At 42.4% G+C, this 27,520-nt stretch overlaps 2 protein-coding genes across 7 annotated transcripts in view; one reads left to right on the top strand and one right to left on the bottom strand.

Moving 5' to 3' along the window:
* SLC9A7 (solute carrier family 9 member A7) overlaps window positions 1-27,520 on the bottom strand; it is a 174,907-nt gene that overhangs the window by 18,273 nt on the left and 129,114 nt on the right. For 2 of the 3 annotated variants that reach the window (XM_025276768.3, XM_025276766.3), the window contains 3 exons: window positions 23,945-24,098; window positions 13,914-13,973; window positions 7,564-7,627 (listed from right to left, as the gene is read on the bottom strand). In XM_025276768.3, coding sequence (XP_025132553.1) covers window positions 7,564-7,627; window positions 13,914-13,973; window positions 23,945-24,098 — 278 coding nt within the window. The remainder of the gene's footprint in view (window positions 1-7,563; window positions 7,628-13,913; window positions 13,974-23,944; window positions 24,099-27,520) is intronic. The other variant, XM_025276767.3, reaches the window with a different exon arrangement.
* CHST7 (carbohydrate sulfotransferase 7) overlaps window positions 1-27,520 on the top strand; it is a 77,224-nt gene that overhangs the window by 46,443 nt on the left and 3,261 nt on the right. For 2 of the 4 annotated variants that reach the window (XM_006046807.4, XR_006640671.1), the window contains one exon: window positions 2,576-2,836. The exons of the other annotated variants lie outside the window; for them this stretch is intronic. The gene's annotated coding sequence lies outside the window, so the exon portion shown is untranslated. Of the gene's footprint in view, window positions 1-2,575; window positions 2,837-27,520 lie in introns of those variants that run through there. 4 annotated transcript variants of the gene reach the window in all.

Here is a 27,520-nt window from a genome sequence, read left to right as displayed (position 1 = left end):
TCAGTTCAGTTCAGTCGCTCAGTAGTGTCCGACTCTTTGCAACTCCATGAATCACAGCACGCCAGGGTCCCTGTCTATCACCAACTCCCGGAGTTTACCTAAACTCATGTGCATTGAGTCTGTGATGCCATCCAGCCATCTCATCCTCTGTTGTCCCCTTCTCCTCCTGCCCCCAATCCCTCCCAACATCAGGGTCTTTTCCAATGAGTCAACTCTTCACATGAGGTGACCAAAGTATTGGAGTTTCAGCTTCAGCATCAGTCCTTCCAATGAACACCCAGGACTGGTCTCCTTTAGGATGGACTGATTGCATCTCCTTGCAGTCCAAGGGACTCGCAAGAGTCTTCTCTAGCATCACAGTTCAAAAGCATCAATTCTTCGGTGCTCAGCTTTCTTCACAGTCCAACTCTCACATCCATACATGACCACAGGAAAAACCATAGCCTTGACTAGACGGACCTTGGCAAAGTAATATCTCTGCTTTTGAATATGCTATCTAGGTTTGTCATAACTTTCCTTCCAAGGAGTAAGCATCTTTTAATTTCATGGCTGCAATCACCATCTGCAGTGATTTTGGAGCCCCAAAAAATAAAGTCTGACACTGTTTTCACTGTTTCCACATCTATTTCTCATGAAGTGATGGGACCAGATGCCATGATCTTCGTTTTCTGAATGTTGAGCTTTAAGCCAACTTTTTCACTCTCCTCTTTCACTTTCATCAAGAGGCTCTTTAGTTCTCCTTCACTTTCTGCCATAAGGGTGGTGTCATCTGCATATCTGAGGTTATTGATATTTCTCTGGCAATCTTGGTTCCAGCTTGTGCTTCTTCCAGCCCAGCGTTTCTCTTGATGTACTCTGCATATAAGTTAAATAAGCAGGGTGTCTGGACAGGAAGAAGTTGGATTCTTCCCCAAAGCCTCTGGGAAAATCAGGGAGGATCTGTGTGGAACAGGACTGATTTAAGTTGACCCAGAAGATAGCCAACAATTGTTTCCCAGCAAGATTTTGGTGGTGACCATGGACAAACTGGTGAGCCCTTGCTGCAGGCTCTGAGCCAGGGTCGGTATGGGTGCAGGTGATCCTAAAATATGCGGGGACTTGCTCTCACACCACATCCTCCTCAAAACCTCCATCCCCACCAGCAAACAAATACCACCAGCTCTGCTTATCACCAAATTTTTGAGCATAAAACTATGAGTGGCTTTTCTCTTGCATTCATTAAGCACCTACTGTGTGCCAGGCCCCACGCTCAGTGCTGCCAAACACAAAGAGGAATGAGACCCCACACCAGCCACTTGAGAAGCACATTTCCAGAGGAGGAGACAGACAGACCTATGTGTATGTGGTGAAGAAAAAGAAAGCAGGTTAAAGACCTGGGCAGTGGCCAAAGGTCCTATTTTGAAATAATTTTTCTAGAATTAATGAATGATGATTTCTGGGCAGAGTTATATTTCATTGCATTCTTATGGTTAAAGTATATATTTTTTATGTTAAGGTCACTATAATAATAAGAAGAGCTTATTTTTTTTTCAGAGAGGCAGTAGAATATTGCCCTTCCCCTCAAAGATTTCTACATCCTAAACCCAGGAGCCTCAGTGTGTTATGTTACTTGACAAAAGGGTCTTTGTGGATGGACTTAAGGTTTTTCCAGGTGGGCCCAGTATAAACACATGGACCTTGATAAGTGGGTAGGGGGCTGGGGGTGGGCAAGAGAGTGATGTGGTGATGGAAGAGGCAGGAGAGGTTCAGAGCATGACAGGGGCTTGCCCTGCTGGTGCTGGCTTTGAAGGTGGAAAGGCCAAGAGTCAGGAAATGTGGGTACTTCTAGGAGCTAAGCTTGATTCCCGGCCAATGGCCAGAAAGGAAACAGGACCTCAGCCCTACAAGCATGTGGAAGTGAATTCTACCAACAACCTGAATAAGCCTGGTGATGGCTTCTCCCCCAGAGCCCAACCCCACAGACACCTTGATTTTGGCATTGAGAAACCTGAAAGAGGGAAGCCAGTAGAGCTTACCAGACTTCTGACTCACAAACCTATAAGACTGTGTTGTTTTAAACCTCTGAGTTTGTGGTAATTTGTTATAGCAGTGATAGCACACTAATGCAAAGTTAAAGAGTACATAGTTGATGACAATGGGGGCCAAGATTTCTCAGAAGGGGTAACAAAGGGTTTAAAAACAGGGAATTAAGTGCTCAAATTTGGCCACCTGATGTGAAGAGCCAACTCATTGGAAAAGACCAATGATGGGTAAGACTGAGGGCAGGAGGAGAAGGGGATGACAGAGGATGAAATGGTTGGATGGCATCATCAACTCAAGGGACATGAGTTTGAGCAAACTCTGGGAGACAGTGAAGAACAGGGAAGCCTGGCGTGCTGCAGTTCATGGGGTGGCAGAGTCAGACACGACTGAGTGACTGAACAACAAAGCACTACACTGCCTCCACCAGGGCTTCTCAAACTGTAAACTGCATACAAACTTCCTGGGCCCTCTGCTAAAATGAAGATTCTGATTCCACGGGTCTAGATATGGCCTGACAGTCTGTATTTCTAACAAGCTCTCTGGTGATGCCTAGGTTGCTGTCCATGGGTACACTCGGAACAATGGGAAGAGGCCTGTGGTACCTTGCGGAGAAGCAGACAAGACCCTCTATGATCTCACTTCTGCCACTTTCTACCCTCATCCTTCATCACACTGTCACCAAGCCCTTAAGGAGAACGATTCATCTGTCTTGTTTGCAGATGGACTCCCAGAGCCTGAAAGAATGTCTGAAATATAACAGATGCTCAATAAATATGTATCAAATGAATGAATAAATCAAGTTTGAACTTCTAAGGAAAAAAAAGGAAAGGGAAACCGGGGGCCACGATGGGAGGCAATCAAAAAAAGAAAAAGCGTCATGGGGAAAGGGGTCAGAGAATAGTAATCTGAGCAAAGGCACTTGAGCAACTGTTTTGAAGTTAAAGATGTAAGGGCCTGGCTATCAGATTTCAGCCTGGAAGGAAGCTGGGGGAAGGACCCAGAAACAAACAAATCCAACTTGCCCAGAAAGGTATATGTCAGTGCAACAGCTGAGTTTTTGCAGTTTTCAGTCACACACACACACAGGCACCACAAACATAGAAGTTTCCCTTCCTCCACATTCCACTAATATCCTGCTTGTGACCTTGTCCTGCGGAGATGACAGAGGCAGGATACATTCAGATTCATGCTCCGAGCGACTCCACATCGGCCGCATCAGTGAGCATGCTTCTGTAAACTCGGGGAAGGAAATGAATGATGTGTCTGCCTGTCCGGCCAACATAAATCTCAGCTGTGTCTGGCATAAAACATCCCCTCTTGAATGGGTTGGGAGGCCACCCCCAGGCCCAGGCAGCTTGCCTCCAGCTGGGCTTGTTTTTGTTTTGGTTGCAAAGTCACCAAGACCTCCGGAGAAACAAGGCAACAGAGTTTTTTGTTTTGTTTTGTTCTAATGAGTCAAACTTGCCAGGGACATGAAGCTGAAGTCTATCCACAATATTCTTATGCTTCCCTCACCCAGAGCCAAGAGTTCTGGCCAACAGCTCCCTTCCTTCGCCCACATGAGCTAATATTCTGTGGTTCTGTAGCCATGACTCTGTTTATAACCTCAGGCTTCTAGCACTGGTGAGGAAAACGGTGCTCCTTATAAAAAGTGCTTTCCCATCAAATAGCACTTTTTTGTTTGCATGTTTGTTCATTTAGCAAGAGCATTTAGAAATGAGGTAGAGAGAAGTGCCCTTTCTTTTCTAATGGGGAACAAACATCTGGACTTTCCCCATCTCTGATTTCAGTTTCATGACAACACTGAGCATGTGACCTGGATCCAGTTCAGGGGAAGCTGCGAGAACCCAGGGTTTCACCAAAAAATGAGAAGCCCATTTACTTCTCTGTTTTACTGGTTTCTCATGACCACTGAGTGCTCCCAGCCCTATTGTTAATGGCTTATTGGAGCAAGACGGTCAGGCCAGGAGGATGTGGAGAAATGAGGCCCTTTCTGCACGAGGGCCTGAGTCATTTTTTCAGAAGGTGACCTGAGAAACCATGCTTGAAGTTGACCTTTTTTCCCCCCATCTGACAGAAAGACTCAAAATGCCAAAAGGCCTTCTGCATAATATGTATGAGGCTTAGAAGGCAGCCAGTTAAAGGGAAGGTGTGACACAGCTCCTGACTAGGGCCAGCTGAAGGGGCACCACTGGGAGTGCAGCAGAAGTGACCGTCACATGTGTGATCAAAACTGGCCCAAAGGATGGCCTCCCAAGCTCACCCTGGGGCTAGGGGTGCTACCTTAGCCATCACTGCATGAATTAAATGCACTGCCAAAACCCTTAACACTTAGGATGCACTGCTTTTTAAACATTTCCACAGCAAGTCTGTTAGTAAGTCTAGCTACAAGCCCAGTGTCTCTGAGAGATACAGTAAGTTCAGCTGCTGCTGCTGCTGCTGCTAAGTCACTTCAGTCGTGTCTGACTCTGTGCGACCCCATAGACGGCAGCCCACCAGGCTCCCCCGTCCCTGGGATTCTCCAGGCAAAAACGCTGGAGTGGGTTGCCATTTCCTTCTCCACTGCATGAAAGTGAAAAATGAAAGTGAAGTCGCTCAGTCATATCCGACTCTTCGTGACCCTATGGACTGCAGCCTACCAGGCTTCTCCGCCTATGGGATTTTCCAGGCAAGAGTACTGGAGTGGGTTGCCATTGCCTTCTCCGAAGTTCAGCTACATGGAACCAATCAAACCATTTCACACATTTCCTTTGACAGATGCTTACATCCAGAGGCAGGAGCAATTGAAAACAGCAAAAGGGCGGGTGGGTTGGGGGTTTGGTTAAGGGTGTTGACTGCTTTGGAACTGTCAAGATGAAATTGCCCCAAGCCCTGGCTATCTAGCTGGTAGTGACCTGCTTTTCTCACAAAGTTAATCTTGACTAGCCACAGGTCTAGGCAGGATGTGGTGTATCCTACCACAGCCATTATTTTCCTTTCAGTGAAATGAGGATGTCCATTACGGATTTCACCCAGCTTTCCTCAGGTCCAAGTTTGGAGATACCCAAACTGTTAGATTCTAAGTTAGCTGCAAGAGGCACAGTTCCTGAACTCCTACTTTCTAAAGTTCTTAAAGTGAAAGTGAAAGCATTAGTTGCTCAGTTGTGTCCAACTCTTTGTGACCCTATGGACTGTAACCTGCCAGGCTCCTCTGTCCATGGGATTTCCCAGACAAGAATATTGGAGTGGGTCACCATGCCCTCCTCCAGGGGATGTTCCTGACCCAGGTATTGAACCCCTGTCTCCTGCATTGCAGAGAGATTCTTTACCATCTGAACCACCAGGGACTTAAAGCTCTAGTCAAATAGCAACTTTTCCAAAGGAACTTCTCATTGAAACCACACATTCCCAAGTGGCACAATGGCCGATTCTGGAGCACCATTAAAGTGGGCACCAAATCTCCAATGAAGCTCACTGAAAGTTCATCCCAAAATGCCTAGAACTTTCAGAGGTCCCTTATGGGGCCTCAACCAAAGAATGGCCCATCAGGCTGTGACCACCCTCACAGAGAAAGACCTCAGAGAAAGCTGTGGTGGCACCCCTGGGCCCAACACAGCACCACATTTTGTGAGACTTGTTAAAATCTGATGTGGTTGCTGGAGTCATTTAGAAGATCCTAGGGAATCTAAGACATGCAAACTCGATTTGGGATTAACTGCAATGGTGAGTGTGATTCAAAGCTGACTGGAAGAAAAACAAACACTTGATATGGCTTTGCAGATAATACCTGCACATGGTCAGTGGAGCTTCCCACACCCTGTGCCACTTTTGCTCCCCCATCTTCCCATCAAATACCAATCAAGGCCCCCATGGGCCAGGCACTGTGCTCAGTACTGGGTATTCAACACTGAACAAAATAGTTCTTCATTCCCCAGGCCAAAGAAAAACATTTTGGAAGCAAATTTCTGCTCCTATCATAACTTCCCTTTCCCTCACCATGCCTGCCCAGGAAATGCTGGCCTGAGAAAGGGGAAAAACCTGGAGGCAGAATCATCCCACCAGGCCTACAACAGGGGTGATACTCTGCCTCTGCTTCGCTGAGCATGCGCCCCCAGACACATTGCCTCTCTTGCATCTGACACCACCCAGGTGCCTGCTGCCATTGACTTGGCCTCTGGAATTTCAAATCATGAGTTCCCACTCCCATATCCAAAAAGCACACACTTCCATGTCCCATGGGACCTTTAACCACAGGGTACTCTTCCAAAGTGTCCAATGAAAGGCAGGGGGTCAGTGTTGCTGGGTAGTTTCCTCCAGCTTTAAAACATGGCTGCCACCTCGATGATGCTTGTTCCGTCCAGAGGGGATGGTCTCTATCTCTTCCCGCTGAATCTGGGCTGGCCTGAGCAACTCGTAACCAAGAGAAAGCCATGGAAGTGATGTTGTATGACTCCCAAGGTTAGGCCACAAAAGGCCAGAAAGCTTCCACCTCACTTGCTGGGACATGGGCTTTTGGAAGCCAGAGCCATCAGGTAAGAAGTCCCACAACCGAGGCCAAGGAGAAGCCATCACAGGCATCCTGCTCACCAGTCCTAGTCTGTGTCCTCCAGCCCAGTTACCAGACACAAGAGCGAACAAGCCTTTGGAAGATTCTAGCCCCCAGCTGTTGACTGACCCCAGCTTTTTTCATGGAGCACAGGCACACTGTCCCCACTATGCCCCTTGCAAATTCCTGACCTAGACAACACATGTGGATGAGAAATTGTTGTCCACTTTCCCACGTTTGGGGCACCTCATGATGCTGCCAGAGTAACTGGAGCCGACGGCAAAACCAAAGGCCAGCCTATGCCTCTCCCCCCTCCCCCAGCACAGTCTCCATCAGGATTCTCTGCAGCAGCAGGAACTCTTCCCTGCTATCACATGAGATGAGACACAGGGCTCTTGCCCTCACTGCTTCTATAGCCTCCATCCTCGGCACTCTGTTCCAGGCTGAAACTGCCACCACTGCCCCACCCAAGCCTTAACTGTTAGTCTTGCTGCAAACTTCACTGCCTATGGGGCTGAGGGCTGCTGCTCTGCTACTATGGGACCATGGAAGCTGCCAGACCCTGGAGGAGCAGGAGGGCCAGCCGTCACCCAGCATCCCTTCTTTCTGGCTCATGCTCCCTGGGCTGGAAAATCGATCCCATCTTTCTCCTTCCCAGAACAAGCTACCATGAGCCAACTGCCAATGTATCCATGTATCCATTTTTGGAAGGGGAGAGTCAGTCATACAGTAAATGCTCTTTTTGGGCCCTTAATATGTTGTTTGAGAACAGGGACCCTGGAGTCAAATCCTGGCTCCAACATTTTCAAATTGTCTGACCACAGAGACACACTTTAACTCTCAAACTTCAACTTCTAATCTGTAAACTGGGCATAACAGTTCCTACTTCATAAAGTTGTTCTCAAGATCACAATGAGGGAATCCATGTAAACTGCTTGGCATGTAGTAAATGCTCAAATAAATTCTAACTATTTTTAATAACACCTTCCCACAAAGAAGCATCTTTTGTGACTTACCCCTTGTAAGACTTGGAAGCTGTCGTTGTTGGGTGGTGGGTCTTGGTCTGGGTCAACACCAACTCTGTAAGTCATCAGGGAGAAAGACAAGGAGAGAAAAACATAGAGTGTTAGCTTAGACCATGGCAGCCAGGCGAGTTAAGCAGCTAAGAGGCTGACTACCTTCCCAAGGTGGAAGGAGTGGTTAGCTAAAAGAAGGGGAAGGCTGTCATGCAGAAATTATGAGAAAGTGGTCGTACCACCCAGGGGTAGGCTGGGTAATCGATCTGTATGCTAACACCTTAAGCAAGGCCTCTGCAGAACGGTACAAGCAGGAAACTGTCTGTCTGCCTTTTTGCACCAGACGGTCCTAGGTAGCCAAAGGCAGGTCCTGCCTCTTCCTGTCTGCTGCTTCCTCCCTTCCACCTGACCTGAGAACTCACAATTTGAGATCAATAACTGAAGATGGAAAGAAAAAGCAAGGTGGCAAAATCCACTAATAATGAATTCCATGAAAACACTAGGGTCATTGTCTTAGCAGCAACATACCAACTATTGCTCTATGTATCTGTTGATTCTTTATCCCTGAAACTTCCTCATTTTAAGGCAGAGAACAGTAGTACTGATGACATAGATAATATGGGGGCAATGGAGGAGAAAACAAAGATGCCAGGAAACAGTCCTGGAATCCAGGAAACAACTGGAGTTCACTTCTCCCTCCAGTACTGCAAAGAATGTATGCTCAATCGCTAAGTCGTGTCTGACTCTTTGCGACCCCACAGATTGTAACCCACCAGGCTCTTCTGTCCATGGGATTTCCCAGGCCAGAATACTGGAGTGGGTTGCCATTTCCTCCTCCAGGGGCTTCCCCAGGTGGCTCAGGTAAACAATAGCCTGGCAATGCAGGAGACGCAGGAGACGTGGATTTGATCCCTGGGTCTGGAGGATCCCCTGGAGGAGGAACTGCAAAGAATGGCTGGTATCATAAAAAGAAAACAAGAAACACAGCTTTCAGCACATCTGATTGGAGTTTGAAGAGTGCTGCCAAATGGCCCTGACCAGGGGTTTTATTTGTAGTCTGGAACCAGGGCGCTGACTGCGATGAACAGACAGTAGATATGCAAAGCCCCATATGTGCCTTATTTTCTCTCCTCTCCCTCCCACTTCTCCACCTATGATGCCCAGGATAAATCTTGAGAAGCGAGACTAATGCAAAGAAGGAATAGAAGATAACATAGATGTACCCCTTTCTCAAATGCAACCTCTACCCTCCCTTATTCTAGGCTTGCCTAGCACTAAGCCAAGGTTTGTGCCCCCAGATGGAGGCAGGGAGGTACAGAAGGAAAGGGAACATTTACTCCATATTTTGCTGACGGCAAAGCTTAAAAACTACAAGATGAATTCATGTATTAAGCAAATATTTACTGAGTGCCTACAATGCCAGATCTTATTCTGAGCACTTAGTTAAAACCTGTAATGTACCTAGCACCAGATTTCCTCCCTGGGGACCTGAAGTTTGATGGGCTTTTGGTAGTTAGTTAAATGGACTCTGTTGTGTCTACAGGCCGCTTTCTGAGGCCCAGAGGCTTGGCCTCACAGTTGGACATTAGCCAGGGACTTTTGAGCATCAAACCTTTCAGAGACTTTTGGATGCGAAATTCATCCAATTCTGAGGCACCAGGGCTAGCTACCCACAGAGGTCACACAAGAGAGCCTCAGTGTGCCTGAAAGGTCTGACATACCAGAGGAGAGGTCACATTGAATTCCTAGCTGTTGATCTTTAACCCTCACCGGTTTTGAGGGTCTCTTAATGAACGTTTCATAGAGAAAAGTCCTCTAAATGGTGTTAGCACCTGTAAGAGGTGCTAGCATCTGTAAGATCAACAGCTAAAAGTCCAATATTAGGCCTTGTTCTGCGGATTCTGTTGGTGAATGGAGCCACTTCATGGCAGACTCATTTACTTAGATGAGTTTCCTACTAAAGACTCAGAGAGGGGCAGAGCATGGGTTACCAGTAGTCTGTCTCCCAGACAGCCTACCAGAATGCCCATGACACGGCAGCCCTCTGCCTAACCATGGACAGGCTATTGTGGAGGCAGGAGCATCAGCAGTTCAGATCCAACCACAAGAAAGGCAATGCCAAAGAAAGCTCAAACTACCACACAATTGCATTCATTTCACACACTAGTAAAGTGATGCTTAAAATTCTCCAAGCGAGGCTTCAGCAATACGTGAACCGTGAACTTCCAGATGTTCAAGCTGGTTTTAGAAAAGGTAGAGGAACCAGAGATCAAATTGCCAACATCTGCTGGATCATGGAAAAAGCAAGAGAGTTCCAGAAAAACATCTATTTCTGCTTTATTGACTATGCCAAAGCCTTTGACTGTGTGGAGCACAATAAACTGTGGAAAATTCTTCAAGAGATGGGAATACCAGACCACATGACCTCTTGAGAAACCTGTATGCAGGTCAGGAAGCAACAGTTAGAACTGGACATGGAACAACAGACTGGACAACAGAACAACAGTACGTCAAGGCTGTTCATTGTCACCCTGCTTATGTAACTTATATGCAGAGTACATCATGAGAAACGCTGGGCTGGAGGAAGCACATGCTGCAATCAAGATTGCCGGCAGAAATATCAATAACCTTAAATATGCAGATGACACCACCCTTATGGCAGAAAGTGAAGAACCTCTTGATGAAAGTAAAAGAGGAGAGTGAAAAAGTTGGCTTAAAGCTCAACATTCAGAAAACGAAGATCATGGCATCTGGTCCCATCACTTCATGGGAAATAGATGGAGAAACAGTGGAAACAGTGGCTGACTTTATTTTTCTGGGCTCCAAAATCACTGCCAATGGTGATTACAGCCATGAAATGAAAAGACACTACTCCTTGGAAGAAAAGTTATGACCAACCTAGACAGCATATTCAAAAGCAGAGACATTACTTTGCCAACAAAGGTCCGTCTAGTCAAGGCTATGGTTTTTCCAGTGGCATGTATGGATGTGAGAGTTGGACTGTTAAGAAAGCTGAGTGCCAAAGAATTAATGCTTTTGAACTGTGATGCTGGAGAAGACTCTTGAGAGTCCCTTGGACTGTAAGGAGATCCAACCAGTCCATTCTAAAGGAGATCAGTCCTGATGTTCATTGGAAGGACTGATGTTGAAGCTGAAACTCCAATACTTTGGCCACCTGATGCGAAGAGCTGACTCACTGGAAAAGACCCTGATGCTGGGAAAGATTGAGGGCAGGAGAAGAAGGGGACAACAGAGGATAAGATGGTTGGATGGCATCACCAACTCGATGGACATGGGTTTGGGTAGACTCCAGGAGTTGGTGATGGACAGGGAGGCCTGGTGTGCTGCGATTCATGGGGTCACAAAGAGTCAGACACGACTGAGTGACTGAACTGAACTGAACTGAATGCAAGACAATTATCCTAGAAATCCTTAAAAAATAAAAAAAAAACCTCAATGTCATAAGCGATCAAAAGGAGGAGTGTAGGATTATCCTCAATTAAAGGACTAAAGAGATGACAACCAAGTCAGTCAGAGGAAGAGGGCAGAGAGCCACCATGGGCCTGAAATTTTTTTAAAAAGAAAACAAAAAAAGAGATGACAGCCAAAGGAAACTTTGATTGGATCCTGGATCCTACATGTGTGTATAAAATTTGTGTTACTAAAAGTATTGTGATCATGAAAAGATTAGGTTCCTAAGGGATACATGCTGAAGTATTTTAGGGGCAGAAAGTCATGATGTCTATAATGTACTCTGAAGCACTCTGAAATGGCTGAGAGAAAGAAGAAAATGACAGAATGTTAACAACTGGTGTATTCAGGTTAGAACTTGGATATTCAGTGCTCTATCAGCTTTTTTGCAGATTTAAAATTTTCCACAATTTAAAACAAACATTTAATTATATCTTTAGTGAAAATATTTCACAAATATTGATACATGAGTACTATTTCTGTCTCTCTGATTTAATCTAACTTACTAATAATGATGATTCAGGATCTCATATTAGTCCAGGGTCTAAAAACAACAAATTGTAAAGATTCATGGACATAAGGTGCTAAAATAGGTAAATAGGTAGATACAGAGTCTAGCAATTACATGTTTTTTCCCCCAGATAAATCCTCCAATATTTTGTTGAGCTTCTTCTCTTAAAAATGAAGGGCAGGAGAAAATTCTATGTTACTGAAACATGTGGTTAATCTTCAGATCTGGTTGTGCATGTCCCCTGGAAACCTACAATTCTGAGCAGAGTCCTACCCAGCACCCTCATTTCCTGTTCTTTTCTCCCTCTGCTGTGGAAGCTCTGATCCTTGCTGTAGCCACTTGCTACCAACTACCTGCCTGAGATGCAGCCCTACTCTTGACCACACAGAACCTCCAAAGACTCCCCAGGGCCCTCCTATAGACAGAGAAATGCAGGAGGGCCCATTGGAGGGTCTCAGAGGTCCCTGCTACTGATTTAAGTGCTGAACAGGAGAAAGGTTTACTACTGGGTTTTAAATGCCAGAAGAAAACAGACCAGGAGCCTTGTGACACAGATGGGGTTCTGTTCTTTCACCATTCAAGGCTGTTTACTTCAGGATAATTGAATAATTACTTTTCTGGCAGGGTTGAGGGACCCTTGGACCAATCCCCCAGGATGATACTAGATCCCTACAAAGGGCCTCACCCTTGGGACAGGGCGTGTGGTGGTGTGCTGAGTAGCAAGAAAGATCAGGTACATTATTTAAAGTATAATGCCTCAGAAGACTTGGGGTTCTCTAACTTTCTGAAATTCCTAGTTTCAGGCAACTGTCCACAATATACATTTCCCTCCTAACCTATTATAATGCTTTTGATCTAGGCCACTGTATAAATCTAAAACTTTTGTGCTGGTTTATTACATCATATTTTAGCAGTCCCCTGATACATCAGGGTTGAGTTCATCTGATGACATACAACAGTCTTTCTTTCCAGAATGAACTGAATTATCCTTATTTTCATTAAGAATGAGACAAATGTGGTAATCCCATACCAAATGAGAAAAAAAGCAATCACACTGATGTGCTCATTCCAGAATGAATAAATATAGAATATGAATCATTTCCCTTTTGATATATGTACATTCTGATTAACCACCACATAAAATGCCACAAAAACTCAGAAATTTTAGAAGCATTCTATTTTAATCAATAGACGGGTTTTTTAAAATTTGAATGGCTGAGCTCCTAAATGAATTTGGGGAATATGAGACATATGCATTCATATCAAATCTTAAACAATTGATCAGAATCTGAACTCTCTCATGTTCCAAGTGTAATAACATACTTTGCTGGTAGGGCCTTCCTCCTTGAAGGTTGGATATTTCAAAGAAAAGGGTTTCCTCTGAAACTTAACTGGTACCTACAGTCAGGTCTCTAATATGAACATCTTTGTGTGTGTGTTTTAGGAAAAAAAATGTGAATCCAGAGATCTTAAATGCTTCAATTAATTGTATACATGTCATTAACAGTTTACATCTGGGGCCTGGCAATGTCCCAAAATTCATGCCCCATGACAGGTACTGTTGCTTTCACCACTGTCCTCAGAGAGTAAAACACTTTCACAAGAAGAACAGACTTCAAGGCTATTTTGCATTTGCTGTATCTACCAGCACCCAGAATCAGATCAGGAAGAAAGAATGCCAGTAAAAGGTCCATAAGGGAAGAAGAAATATTAAAGTCTTTATTCTGATTGCCCAATATCACCACCCTTAAGCATAATCTGTCATAAATTTGGTCACTGAGAAACAAATTGCATTAGAAAAGTCTTTCATGATCTTCTGTTTTGTTTTTTTTTTTTAAATCTGTTTTTGTATCTTCTGATTCACCATGGTTAGGTACAATTTAAAAATCTATACTTCAAAACTAAAATGGCATCAGTGCTTATTAATTAAGCTGATGTAAACCATATCCCAATCATGGCTGAAATACAAAGTTCGAGTACTCTTTATGACTTAAAAGGCTTATTTACTAGATCACAAGCAGGATTTTGTGGGAAAAATGTTTGTGGCTCTGAAAATGGGCTACTCTTAACACAAAGCTCAGCTGTCAAGCAGCTACTCATCAACTCTGGCTTTGATGCTGACAAAAACTGTCCAAAATGGGGAGGAAGGGGACAGACTTTCAGGAACACCAACACATCAATCAACTCAGAGAAGGGTAGAAGAATGATCAGACTTGACCAGACCTCTTGCCCCTTAAGGGGCAAGGGACTGGTGCCCACAGGAAGAAAGAAAGAGACCAATAGCATAAAGAGAAACATCTCAGGTTAGAGAGAGGGGGAAAAAAAGCCAGGCCTGGTTAATTTGCTTCTGAGGATGCCCTTGTGTCACCTGAAGTACTGCCAGCGGTGTTCGTTCTGGTCCTCTTCGGAGGGCTCCTCGATGCCAACTCTGGGCAGCAGAAGAAGGGAACATGAGTGTGACAGGGACCACAGGGGAGCCAGGGGCTCTAGGCATGTGACCTGGACCACATCCATCAAAGACCAGGGCATCTCACTTTACACATAAATTTGTACCCTCTCATAAATTGTCCCCATTATCTGAAACCCAGAGAGGGTGCCAAATTTACATAGAAAGCAACAATGTTAGAAGCCAGGTCAAATGAGGATTGATTAGGAATGAAGCCTCTCAAAATATAATGAAATCAGGGGAAAAAACACAACTCATAGAAAATGACTTCAAACTACTTTTCACAAATTTATCTGTTTCACAATGCAAGACACATCCATACAAAAACTAGAAAACAGAAAGCTATTGACATATATTTGAAGTGTTTATACACACTTTTACACATATTTGTCAAGAAGAGCAAAGAACACAAAATTACTGAAAACAGCAACAACGGAAAACAAAATGGCCTTTCTTCCTACAAGTAATCACATTATTCATGGGTTCAACCTAAAGGTCAAGAACCCAACTTCTGCTATTTTCTTTATCTTATGGCCTCAAGAGTTGACACAGTCCATTTTCACCTCCCTCAATAATTGCTGGGTTACTCAGAATACATTAGAATTTTACCATAATTCTAATGAGCAGGATTTCACAATCTCAGTACTACTGACATTTTGGGCCCTGGCTTTTACCTGCAAGATACCACCAGTAGCGCCTTCCTCCAGTTGAAGCAACCAGAAATGTCTCCAGACATTGCCAAATGTCCCCTGAGAGGGCAAAAATGCCCGAAGGTGAGAACCTCTGCACTAAATCTTGCATTCTCAATGGGGGGTGATACAGCCTCCAGGGGCATGAAAAGCTGTCATTTAGGGACAAAAATTTTTTTAGATATTCTAGTGGTTTATAGCCCTCTAAAGTTCCATAGTACATAAACAGATATATAGATCTGTTGTAGTAAAAAAAAAAAAAAAAATCAATGGAAGAGATAGATTAAAAGAACATCTTTAAAGGCTCCTCAGAGGAACAGTGATGAAAAAAAAGGTTGAGAGACATTGTGCTAGAGAGTGCCCAAATTCTCATGCTACTAATATACACTGAAATATACAAGTGAAAACATGATGCTTCTTAAGGTGGTACTTTTAATTAGGCACATGTTGGGAATGTGACTTAAATCAGACTTTATATATTACTGTAGTATCAAAAAGCTATAACAAATTTCAGAAAAGCAAGCTGGATTCCATTAATGCAAAATGCACTAGTAATAGTATTAGCAGCAGTTCTAATGCTATGATTACTAATGATAATATTATAGCTAAAATATACTAAACGTTTTCCATATGCCAGATGGTACATTTATTGGGAGAACTCTTTATCACATTCATTTAGTGTCGCATTTTATGTTCACACCATTGTTATCCCCATTACCTGGTGAGGAAACTGAGAGTCAGAGAGGTTATGAAGTTGCCCAAGGTCACAAAGGTAGAAAACGGTGGAACCAAGATTGCAACTGAGGCTGTTAGACCCAGAGCCACAGTGCTACAACTTACAGGCTATTGCCTTTGACTACAAGGTGGCATCTTTAAATTCTTTTAAAATATCCAGTTGCAAAGGATATTACATAAAGAGCTCAGAGCTTCTCCTTGCCTTTATTCCTTAAATTATCTTACACAGAGCTTTATCTTAAACTCTCAGTGTGACAGGATTATACCTAGTAGAGTGTCCCTACTTGTCCCTGAGTGACTGTATTGCTGCACTCTGGGGTATGAAGGTTTTCCTGTTCATTTGGCTGCCTGGGTGTATGTCACTGATTCCCCTATCACCACCACCCCTTCATGGGCGTGTCACTTGAAACTGGGCCTTCCAAGAGGATGGCCACCACGTCACCAAAATGTGCTCAGGACATATACAAGGCTCATCTGCTGAATCTGCTCATCTGATGGTTTTCTGAAGTTGCCAAAATTACACCTATGTGAATAACAACACTTGCTCAAGAGACTAAAAAAAATATTACACAGTTTATTGCTCAGTTGTGTCAGACTCTTTGCAACCCCATGGACTGCACCCACCAGGCTCCTCTTTCCATAGGATTTTCCAGGCAAGAATACTGGAGTGGGTTGCCATTTCCTCCTTTAGGGGATCTTCCCAATCCAGGGATTGAACCTGAGTTTCCTGTGTCTCCTGCATTTCAGTCAGAATCTTTACAGCTGAGCCATTGGGGAAGCCCCCCCATGTAGTAGTTTACTACCAGAAAGCAATTTGGGAATTTTGTCATCATGTTTTAAAATAGCAAATACATGCTCAATACCGCTAATTATTAGAAAAGTGCAAATCAAAACTACAATGAAGTATCACTGCACATTGGTCAGAATGGCCATCATTAAAAAGTCTACAAACAATGAATGCTAGAGAGGGTGTGGAGAAAAGGGAACTCTCCTACAGCGTGGTGGCTCAGAGGGTAAAAAGCATCTGCCTGCAATGTGGGAGACCTGGGTTCGATCCCTGGGTTGGGAAGATCCCCTGGAGAAGGGCATGGCAACCCTCTCCCGTACTCTTGCCTGGAAAATCCCATGGACGGAGAAGGCTGGTAGGCTACAGTCCATAGGGTCGCAAAGAGTCGGACACAACTGAGTGACTTCACTTTCTTTTCCTACAGTGTTGCTGGGAATATTAATTGGTGCAGCCACTATGGAAAACAGTATAGAGGTTCCTTAAAAGCTAAAAATAGAACTACCATATAATCCAGCAATCCCACTCTTGGGCATATATTCAGAGAAAACTCTAATTAGAAAAGATACATGCACCCCAGTGTTCACACAGCACTATTTACAATAGCCAAGACAAGGAAGCAACCTAAATGTCCATCAACAGAGGAATGGATAAAGAAGATGTCTCTCTCTCTCTCTCTCATGCACACACACATCAAAATATTACTCAGCCATAAAAAAGAATGAAAAATGCCATTTGCAGCAACATGGATAGACACAGAGATTATCATATTAAGAGAAGTAAGTCAGACAAATATCATATAATACCACTTATATGTGGAATTTCAAAAAATGATATAAGTGAACTTATTTACAGAACAGAAACAGAATCACAGACATAGAAAACAAACTTATGGTTATCAAAGGGGACAGTGGGGGTGGGAGGATAGGAGTTTAGGATTAACATACACACTACTATATATAAATAGATAAACAACAAGGTCCTACTGAATAGTACAGGGAACTATATTCAGTATCTTATAATAAACTATAATGTAAAAGAACTTGAAAAGTCTGTGTGTGTTTATGTATGTATCTGAATCACTTTGCTGTACACCTGAAACTAACACATCATAGATTAACTATATTTCAATTTTTAAAAATGGATTAAAATAATAATAAAATAAAATAACAATCATAAAATTCTAATTTAAAAACACAAGTTGGATTTCTGGAAGGTAGTGACCTGGTTCTGGATTTGTGGATATATTCATTTTATATTATACACAGACTACAAATTCAGTTCAGTTCAGTTCAGTCACTCAGTCGTGTCTGACTCTTTGCAACCCCATGAATCGCATCACCGTCTCCCAGAGTTCACTCAAACTCACGTCCATCGAGTCGGTGATGCCATCCAGCCATCTCATCCTCTGTCCTCCCTTTCTCCTCCTGCTCCCAATCCCTCCCAGCAACAGAGACTTTTCCAATGAGTCAACTCTTCGCATGAGGTGGCCAAAGTACTGGAGTTTCAGCTTTAGCATCATTCCTTCCAAAGAACACCCAGGACTGATCTCCTTCAGAATGGACTTGTTGGATCTCCTTGCAGTCCAAGGGACTCTCAAGAGTCTTCTTCAACACCACTGTTCAAAAGCATCAATTCTTTGGTGCTCAGCTTTCTTTATAGTCCAACTCTCACATCCACACATGACCACTGGAAAAACCATAGCCTTGACTAGACGGACCTTTGTTGGCAAAGTAATGTCTCTGCTTTTGAATATGCTGTCTAGGTTGGTCATAACTTTCCTTACAAAGAGTAAGCGTCTTTTAATTTCATGGCTGCAATCACCATCTGCAGTGATTTTGGAGCCCCAAAAAATAAAGTCTGACACTGTTTCCACTGTTCTCCTATCTATTTCCCATGAAGTGATGGGACCAGATGCCATGATCTTCGTTTTCTGAATGTTGAGCTTTAAGCCAACTTTTTCACTCTCCTCTTTTACTTTCATCAAGAGGCTTTTTAGTTCCTCTTCACTTTCTGCCATAAGGGTGGTGTCATCTGCATATCTGAGGTTATTGATATTTCTCCCGGCAATCTTGATTCCAGCTTGTGCTTCTTCCAGTCCAGCGTTTCTCATGATGTACTCTGCATATAAGTTAAATAAGCAGGGTGACAATATACAGCCTTGATGTACTCCTTTTCCTATTTGGAACCAGTCTGTTGTTCCATGTCCAGTTCTAACTGTTGCTTCCTGACCTGCATACAGGTTTCTCAAGAGGCAGGTCAGGTGGTCTGGTCTTCCCATCTCTTTCAGAATTGTCCACAGTTTATTGTGATCCACACAGTCAAAGGCTTTGGCATAGTCAATAAAGCAGAAATAGATGTTTTTCTGGAACTCTCTTGCTTTTTCCACGATCCAGTGGATGTTGGCAATTTGATCTCTGGTTCCTCTGCCTTTTCTAAAACCAGCTTGAACATGTGGAAGTTCATGGTTCACGTATTGCTGAAGCCTGGCTTGGAGAATTTTGAGCATTACTTTACTAGCATTTGAGATGAGTGCAATTGTGCGGTAGTTTGAGCATTCTTTGGCATTGCCTTTCTTTGGGATTAGAATGAAAACTGACCTTTTCCAGTCCTGTGGCCACTGCTGAGTTTTCCAAATTTGCTGGCATATTGAATGTAGCACTTTCACAGCATCATCTTTCAGGATTTGAAATAGCTCCACTGGAATTCCATCACCTCCACTAGCTTTGTTAAAAGTCATTGTTAACTCCATGTCCTACCCTGGGCTTCTGGACTTCCGAGAACCCACTAAGTACCTTATCAGGACCTCTGTCAACAGCCTGGGGAAGTAAGAAACAACTTGGTATTGATCTCACTAAGGTCACAGAGCTCAAAACACCACCCTGAACTTCAGGGGATTTCTGAATTATTTTAGAAATAGAACCTGTTTCACATAAATGATTCGTGGTCATTAACACCACAAGCCACAAGCCAGAAAAACCAATCAGTCTCATTACCTTATTTCTGGGGGAATTTGTTTTGATGTAATCACTGTAAATGTCAGTTTCTGTCTCCTACATAATCACTATTTATACACATCTGGAAAAATGTAATGAACTGACACCATATGTATTTTTTACCCATGGTACAATTTGCTTCATTACACTACCTGGGTAGAGTTGGATAGAAAGAAGGAACTAATAAAGATAGAAGCAGAAATCAATGAAATTGAAAACAGAAAAACAATACAGAAAATCAATTAAGTAAAAAGCTAGTTCTTTAAAAGAATCATTAAAATTGACAAAACCCTAACAAGACTGAAAGATACAAAGAGAGAAGATATGAATTACCAATATCATGAATGAAACACGGGATATCACTATAGATCTCACAGACACCAAAACAACAATATGGTTAGGCTATGAACAACATAAACATGACAATTAGATGAGATGGACCAATTTCACAAACTATCACAACTCACCAATATGAAATAGATAATCTTAATATCCTTATGGCTATTAAAGATATTGGCTTCATAATTTATGGAACAAAACTCCTGGAAAAGAAGACTAAAGGACCAGATGGTTTCACCAGAGAATTTCATAAAACTTTCAAGAAGAATTATTAATAACAACAATTCTACACAACCTATTCCAGAAAACAGAGGACTCAGAAAATTGCCCCAACTCATTTTGTGAGGTGAGATTACCCTGATACCAAATCAGCTAAAGGCAATACGAGAAAAGAAAACTGCAGACCAGTATCCCTCAAGAACATAGACACAAAAATCCCTAACAAAATATTAGCTTGTAGAATTCAGCAATATGTAAAACATTTATACAAGCAAGACTAGTTTTAAAGAAGCAATGCTGGTTCAATATTTTAAAATTAATCAATGTAATCTACCATATTAACAGGCTAAACAACAACAAAATATAATGATATGAACTAGTACAGAAAAAGCATTTGATAAAATTCAACATCTGTTCATTATAAAACCCTCAGAAAACTAGCATTCTGTAGGAACGTCCTCACGTTGATGATAAACATCTACAAAAACTCTATAGACTTAACATCACACTTATTGGTGAAAGACTGAATGCTTTCCCCTTAAGATTGGGAACAAAGCAAGGATGTCTGCTCACGTCACTCTTGTTTAACACAGTTCTGATGGCTCTAGTCAGAGCAACAAGTCAAGAAAAGGAAATAAAAGGGACACTGGTTGGACAGGAAAAGATAAAACTGTCTCTATTTGCAAACTACCTTCCTAGAACTAATATGTGAATTTGGCAAGGTGGCAGGATATAAGATCAACACACAAAAACCAACTATATTTCTATATCTTGGCAATAAACACATGGAAACTGAAATTGAAGATAGAATAACATTTAAAATAGCTCAAAAAGAAGAAGAAATACTTAGAAGTAAATCTAACAAAATGTGCACAGACTGTATAATGAAAACTATAAAATATTGATAAAAGAAATCAAAGAAGATCAAATAAACAGAGAAACATGCCATGTTTGTGAATTGGAAGACTCAACAAGGTAAAGATGTCAATTCTCCTCAAACTGATAAATCAGGTTTAACACAATTTCTTTGAAAACCCCAGCACAATTTTTTTTAGGATATGGACAAGCTCATTCTAAAATATATATGGAAAGGAAATAGAATAGCTATGAGAATTTTGAAAAAGAAGGATAAAGTGGGAGGACCCACTCTACCTGATGCTCAAGTTGAACATATAATCATAGTTATCAAAACAGTATGGTTCTGGTGGAGGTACACACATATAAATCAACAGAGCAAATAGAAACAGACTCTCATGCATACCACCAACTGATTTCTGGCAAAGGAGCAAAAACAATTCGATGGAGTAAGGATAGTCTTTCTAACAAATTATGCTGGAATAACTGGATGAAAGTGAAAGAAAAAGTTCAGTCATGTCTGACTCTTTGCAACCCCATGGACTATACAGTCCATGGAATTCTCCAGGCCAGAATACTGGAGTGGGTAGCCATTCCCTTCTCCAGGGGACCTTCCTGACCCAGGGATTGAACCCAGGTCTCTCACACTGCAGGCGAATTCTTTACCAGCTCAGCAACCAGGGAAGCCCGGAACAACTGGATAGCCACAGACAAAATAAAACTTCAACCTGAACCTCATGTCTAATATTAAAAATTAAGTCAAAATGGATCACAGATTTAAATGTAAAGCATAAAACTAAAAAGTCTTTTTGAAGCTAACATAGAAGAAAATCTTTGGGACTAGTGCTTGATGAAGAGTTCTTAGGCATTAACACCAAGAGCATGATGCATTTTAAAAAAGATAACTTGCATCTCATCAAAATTAAAAGTTTTGCTCTAAGACAGACTCTATTAAAAGGATTAAAAGACAAGCTACAGAGTAGGAGAACATATTCACAAAACACATATCTGAAAACAGACTAGTTTCTAGAGCAAATGCAAAACTCAATAAAAAACAAACAATACAACTAGAAGATAGACAAAAAACTTGAACAGATATTTCACCACAGATATTCAACATCATTAGCCATGAGAAATGCAAATTAAGACAACAATGAGGTATCCCACATACCTATTAGAGCAGGTAAAATAAAAGCTATCAATACCAAATGCTGGCAAGGATGTGGAAAAATTGGATGTTTCATATACACAGTCATTTTGTGACCTTTTATCATGTAGAAGCTGTTATTTTTAAGTGCTAATTTATATATCACTGTAATATTTTCACAACAATCCAATTATTATATGTGTACATATACAGCTTGTGTGCATCAGGGAAAGAGGCCCATGCTCTCAGCTCTGGGCAGGACTATTTCAATGGCCCACTTTTTGAAGTGGGTTTGAGAATGGGCAAAATGTCAAAAGTCAACTCTCTACTCTCATTGGATAATTATTTGGTCCTATATATAATGATAGGTGGGGTCATCAGAAAAGGAACTTATGAAATAGCCTGAAAAACGCAACTTAACCTGGCTCTGAGCATCTAGGGCATCTACTGGGTGACAAGGTAAACTGGAGCAGGAAGTAATCACAGAGAGGTCACCAAATGCAGATTCTCAACTGTGTGCAGGGTAAACCATTTTTTGCTCTTATTTTGCTACACAGAACAGAGATGGTACCATCTTATATCTCAAGTTTAAAGCCAAAAATTTGTACGTTTTCTTCTTCAGATTTCTATTTCCATAGATGAACTATTTTCCTTCATGTGACTCTTGAGATTCATACCAAGAAACTGAAATTCTAATTATCCCAGATTTTCCAACACAAAAATAGTCACTAACACAGCAAGGCTTTTGGGCAGTATAGTACAGTAGTGAAGAGCATGCCAGGGTTCAAATCCCAGCTTGTTCACTTACAGCTTTGTGACCTTGGGCAAGTTACTGCTCTATGTCTCAGTTTCCTCAGCTCTAAAATGAACATAATAGTATTAGCTCCCTTATAGGAATGCTATGCGGAATATCTTAATGTAAGTGTTGGCATCTCAAAAAACAGCTGCAGCACAAGTTTTAGCTATTAGAAGACTCTTACTGATAAGTCCACCCAGGTTCTGCAGACCCACCCAGATCTGAGGCTAGGACATGGTAGCTCAGAAATGGTGCAGCCAGCACCAACAACTCCTGGTGACAACCAATGGTGGCCATGCCCAGCAACCCCTGCCTCCCATCAATATAAAAGTTCCAGAGGGGAAAGACTATTTTCTCAAACCCGTTTTCTCCCTGACCCCAAGGATCACTGCAAGATCCTTGTTGGTTCTTTCTTCTCCAAACTAGATGTGCTCCGCAATTGTCAGCTCCACACAAACCAGCAGCCAGCAGAGAAAGGAAAAAAAGAAAAAAACATTGCCATCTTGTGGATTTTTAGAGAATTCTTCATACCTATGTGCCACCAGAGTCTTCTCATCCCCAGCATGTTTACCCTCTGCAGATCTGAAACTGAGGCAGGTGGTGAGAGCACCTCCAATGATATAGAAAGCACACTCAGAGCTAAAGGGACCTGGAGAAAAGCTGACAGCACGCTTTCGTTTAACGTGAAGACATATGGAGGCCCAAAGGTATGAGGAGCTTGTCTTAAACCAGGGCCAGAGTTAGGGTATGGGTCTCTCAACCCATTTCAATGTCCTCTTTACTGTAAGATGCTGGACCAGCTCACAAGCACAGCTTGGAATTCAAATGCTCTTAAAAAAAACTTAAACTTGGGTCAGTGCTCCTCCATCCTGACACAGCTAACAAAACCACAGGCAGGGGATGTCCATGAGGCTGCAAGAAATGAGGGTGATGCAGGAAATGTAACCTCTTCTGTGCATGCAAGCAAGAGGCGCAGCATAGTTTCCTCCTAAAACAAAACTCTAATTGCTTTCCTTACTTTCAGCTGATGAGCTTATTTTTCAAGTCTGTAGATTTGATTTCAGAGGAGTATGAAACGCCAGACACTGTCAGCAGCTATGTCTATTCCCCGTCCTGTAGCTTTAAGACTTTTTGAATTCTTGCCTTAATGTCTCAGCATTACCAAGGTCCAGGTTGTTTCTTACTCTGCTTTTGTACCCACAAACATTTTAATGATTTTTTTTCATAGAAAATGCAATACTCTGAATTTTTATTAATTTTTTTAAAATTTTAATCCTTCCCCAAACAAAACAAAAAAAAATAAAAGGCTTTCATGTGCTAAGCTGTATGTAGCAGCCTCTGTGTGGGAATAGTGACACAGTTAGACACAAAACTGGCCTTGTTTCAAACCAACCTTATATTAAGCCATGACAACATGGGCGTCGTGCCTCCACCAATGATCCAGACAGTGAAGAAGACGATGAGGAGAGTGGTCGTGAACATCATCTGGCGTGCGTAGGATGCCGTGTCTCGGATGGCCAGTGCAAATGCCATCGCTCCCCTGAGGCCTGTGGGGACCAAAGAGGAAGCTCTCTTGTCATAAGGATAAATAACAATGTGTCCCCAGACCTACTGCTTAGCCACACAGGTCTAATAAATTGTATCTGCTTATGCTTCAAGAGTCAAGTTGTTTTCTATAGAAAGAACCTTAAAGGAATTTAAATGATTTCCTCCTATTTGAAGTTTTCTTTTGCAAAATGCCCAAAGGCAATAAGAAAAACACTGCCCTGTTTTGTACAGCACATTGTGAGAATCTCATATGTGAATACCCCATAGTTTGGGATCTAATTTGGTGTGTGGCTAAATTAACAACTTTTCTGGATCTGCTGAGAGTACCTGTGAAGCTTATCCCATACCCGTGGAATCACACTGATGCTAGTATTTGGCAATCAGCAAGAAACTCAAGCACCAATGTCCACTCATCAGAAAATAGAAACATACAACTGCCCATCAAACCAAATGTGCATATGGCCTTGTTGTTGTTTTGTTGCTCAGTCATGTCTGACACTTTATGACCCCATGAACTATAGCCTGCCAGGCTCCTCTGTCCATGGGATTTCCCAGGCAAGAATATGGATTGGGTTGCCATTTCCTTCTCCAGGAACCCATCTCCTGCATTGGCAGGCAGGTTCTTTACCACTGAGCCACCGGGGAAGCCCCTTAGAATAATAACACTCTTTCATTACTGAAAGAATTCTCCTGCTAGTAACATGAAATAAAAATAAATATAAATAATAATATAAGCTTTCCAAGTCTGTGATTCAAGCACTACTCAAGTGCTATATAGTCATTATAAACTTAAGATACAGGCTAGGTATGAATATGTGAAATGTACAAAACAGCAGTTACTTAGCAAAGCCAGGCAGAGAAGTAACAATATAACCTGATCTATATCAGGAGATGAAGACTTCTTCTATAAAGGGTCAGATACTAAATATTTTAAGCTTTGTGGGCCAAGAGGAAAAATGAAGGATATTAGGTATGTACATAAAGGAGAAAAAAAAACAAATTTCCATAAAATTTTATTGATAAAAACCAAAAGTATAATAAGTATAATATATAAGTACCCTATTGTAAGAGCTTCCCTAGTAGCTCAGCTGGTAAAGAATCCACCTGCAATGCAGGAGACCCCAGTTCAATTCCTGGGCTGGGAACATCCACTGGAGAAGGGATAGGCTACCCATTCCAGTATTCTTGGGCTTCCCTGGTGGCCCAGATGGTAAAGAACCCGCTTGCAATGTGGGAGACCTGGATTCAAACCCTCAGTTGGGAAGATCCCCTGGAGGAGGGCATGGAAACACACTCTAGTATTCTGGCCTGGAGAATCCCCATGGATAGAGGAGCCTGGCGGGCTATAGTCCATGAAGTCACAAAGAGTCAGACATGACTGAGTGACTAAGCACAGTACACAGCATAAATGCCTATTCACCATGGGTAAGACTGCCTGTATAGTATGAGAATGAAAAGTTATACTCACTATATTTATTTGTATATTTTTCCACTTTTCCCAACAATTTCATGATTTCATTCATCTGAGAACCTCACTGCAATTCACTGGAGCAACTCAATAAAAGTTATATTAATAAACAGAGCAAGGTTGATGTTCTCTATTAATTTGTCTTATTGAAATACTGACACACATCTAGATCATCCTACAGCCAGCTATGACATCACTTAATATTTCAACCTTTAAATGGATGCTGTCTCAAAGAAGAAAACCTGAGGGTCTGAGAGTGATAACGTGTGCTCCATTTTTCTTTATTAGGTGAATAATGTAGGCAATATGGAAGTGGAACCTCAGGTATTTCTTTCATAGCCTTGAGGAAAATAATTTTGAAGTTTTGATAGCAGATATCTTTAAACAGTACTGTGTATCTCTCAGTCTTTTGACACAGAAGATGATGAACACACTTTATCTAGGTGACCAAGTTATCTCCAATTCATCTTCCTCTTTTCCACTGGCATTTTTCTCATATGTATGGAGGCTCTGCTCTGTCTTGCCTTCCTGAGAAGCCTCTAATGTTTCCCAGATGCTCTTGAATAAAAGCCCAACTCTTTGGCATGGCACTAGGGCTACTCTATGGTCTAGACTCCAGCAATGATTCTCAAAGTGTGGTCCTCAAACCACCATCAGCAGCAGCAACAGCTGAGAAAACATTAGAGCTGCAAATTATTGGGGCCCACTCCATTCCCTCAGAATCACTCTCTGGTGGTAGGGCCCAGAAATCAGCTTTAACCAGCCCAATAGGTGATTCACATGCAACTTGAAGGTTTGCACCAATTCACATGAAATTTCCCTTTCCAACCTCACCCGCATTCTGCATTAGCCTGTGTGTCTCATGTTTAAACTAGACCATTCAGTTCAGTTCAGTCGCTCAGTCGTGTCCGACTCTTTGCGACCCCATGAATCGCAGCACGCCAGGCCTCCCTGTCCATCACCAACTCCCGGAGTTCACCCAGACTCACGTCAATCGTGTTAGTGATGCCATCCAGCCATCTCATCCTCTGGCATCCCCTTCTCCTCCTGCCTTCAATCCCTCCCATCATCAGAGTCTTTTCCAATGAGTCAACTCTTCGCATGAGGTAGCCAAAGTACTGGAGTTTCAGCTTTAGCATCATTCCCTCCAAAGAAATCCCAGGGCTGATCTCCTTCAGAATGGACTGGTTGGATCTCCTTGCAGTCCAAGGGACTCTCAAGAGTCTTCTCCAACACCACAGTTCAAAAGCATCAATTCTTCGGTGCTTAGCCTTCTTCACAGTCCAACTCTCACATCCACACATGACCACAGGAAAAACCACAGCCTTGACTAGACAGACTTTTGTTGGCAAAGTAATGTCTCTGCTTTTGAATATGCTATCCAGCTTGGTCATAACTTTCCTTCCAAGAAGTAAGCATCTTTTAATTTCATGGCTGCAGTCATCATCTGCAGTGATTTTGGAGCCCAAAAAAATAAAGTCTGACACTGTTTCCCCATCTATTTCCCATGAAGTGATGGGACCGGATGCCATGATCTTCGTTTTCTGAATGTTGAGCTTTAAGCCAACTTTTTCACTCTCCTCTTTCACTTTCATCAAGAGGCTTTTTAGTTCCTCTTCACTTTCTTCCATAAGGGTGGTGTCATCTGCATATCTGAGGTTATTGATATTTCTCCCAGCAATCTTGATTCCAGGTTGTGCTTCTTCCAGTCCAGCGTTTCTCATGATGTACTCTGCATATAAGTTAAATAAGCAGGGTGACAATATACAGCCTTGATGTACTCCTTTTCCTATTTGGAACCAGTCTGTTGTTCCATGTCCAGTTCTAACTGTTGCTTCCTGACCTGCATACAGATTTCTCAAGAGGGAAGTCAGGTGGTCTGGTATTCCCATCTCTTTCAAAATTTTCCACAGTTTATTGTGATCCACACAGTCAAAGACTTTGGCATAGTCA

Source organism: Bubalus bubalis, chromosome X (genome assembly GCF_019923935.1).
Source record: "Bubalus bubalis isolate 160015118507 breed Murrah chromosome X, NDDB_SH_1, whole genome shotgun sequence".
Classification (NCBI taxonomy): domain Eukaryota; kingdom Metazoa; phylum Chordata; class Mammalia; order Artiodactyla; family Bovidae; genus Bubalus; species Bubalus bubalis.
The sequence above is the reverse complement of the archived record's forward strand: the minus strand, read 5'-3'. Positions and strand labels throughout refer to the sequence as shown.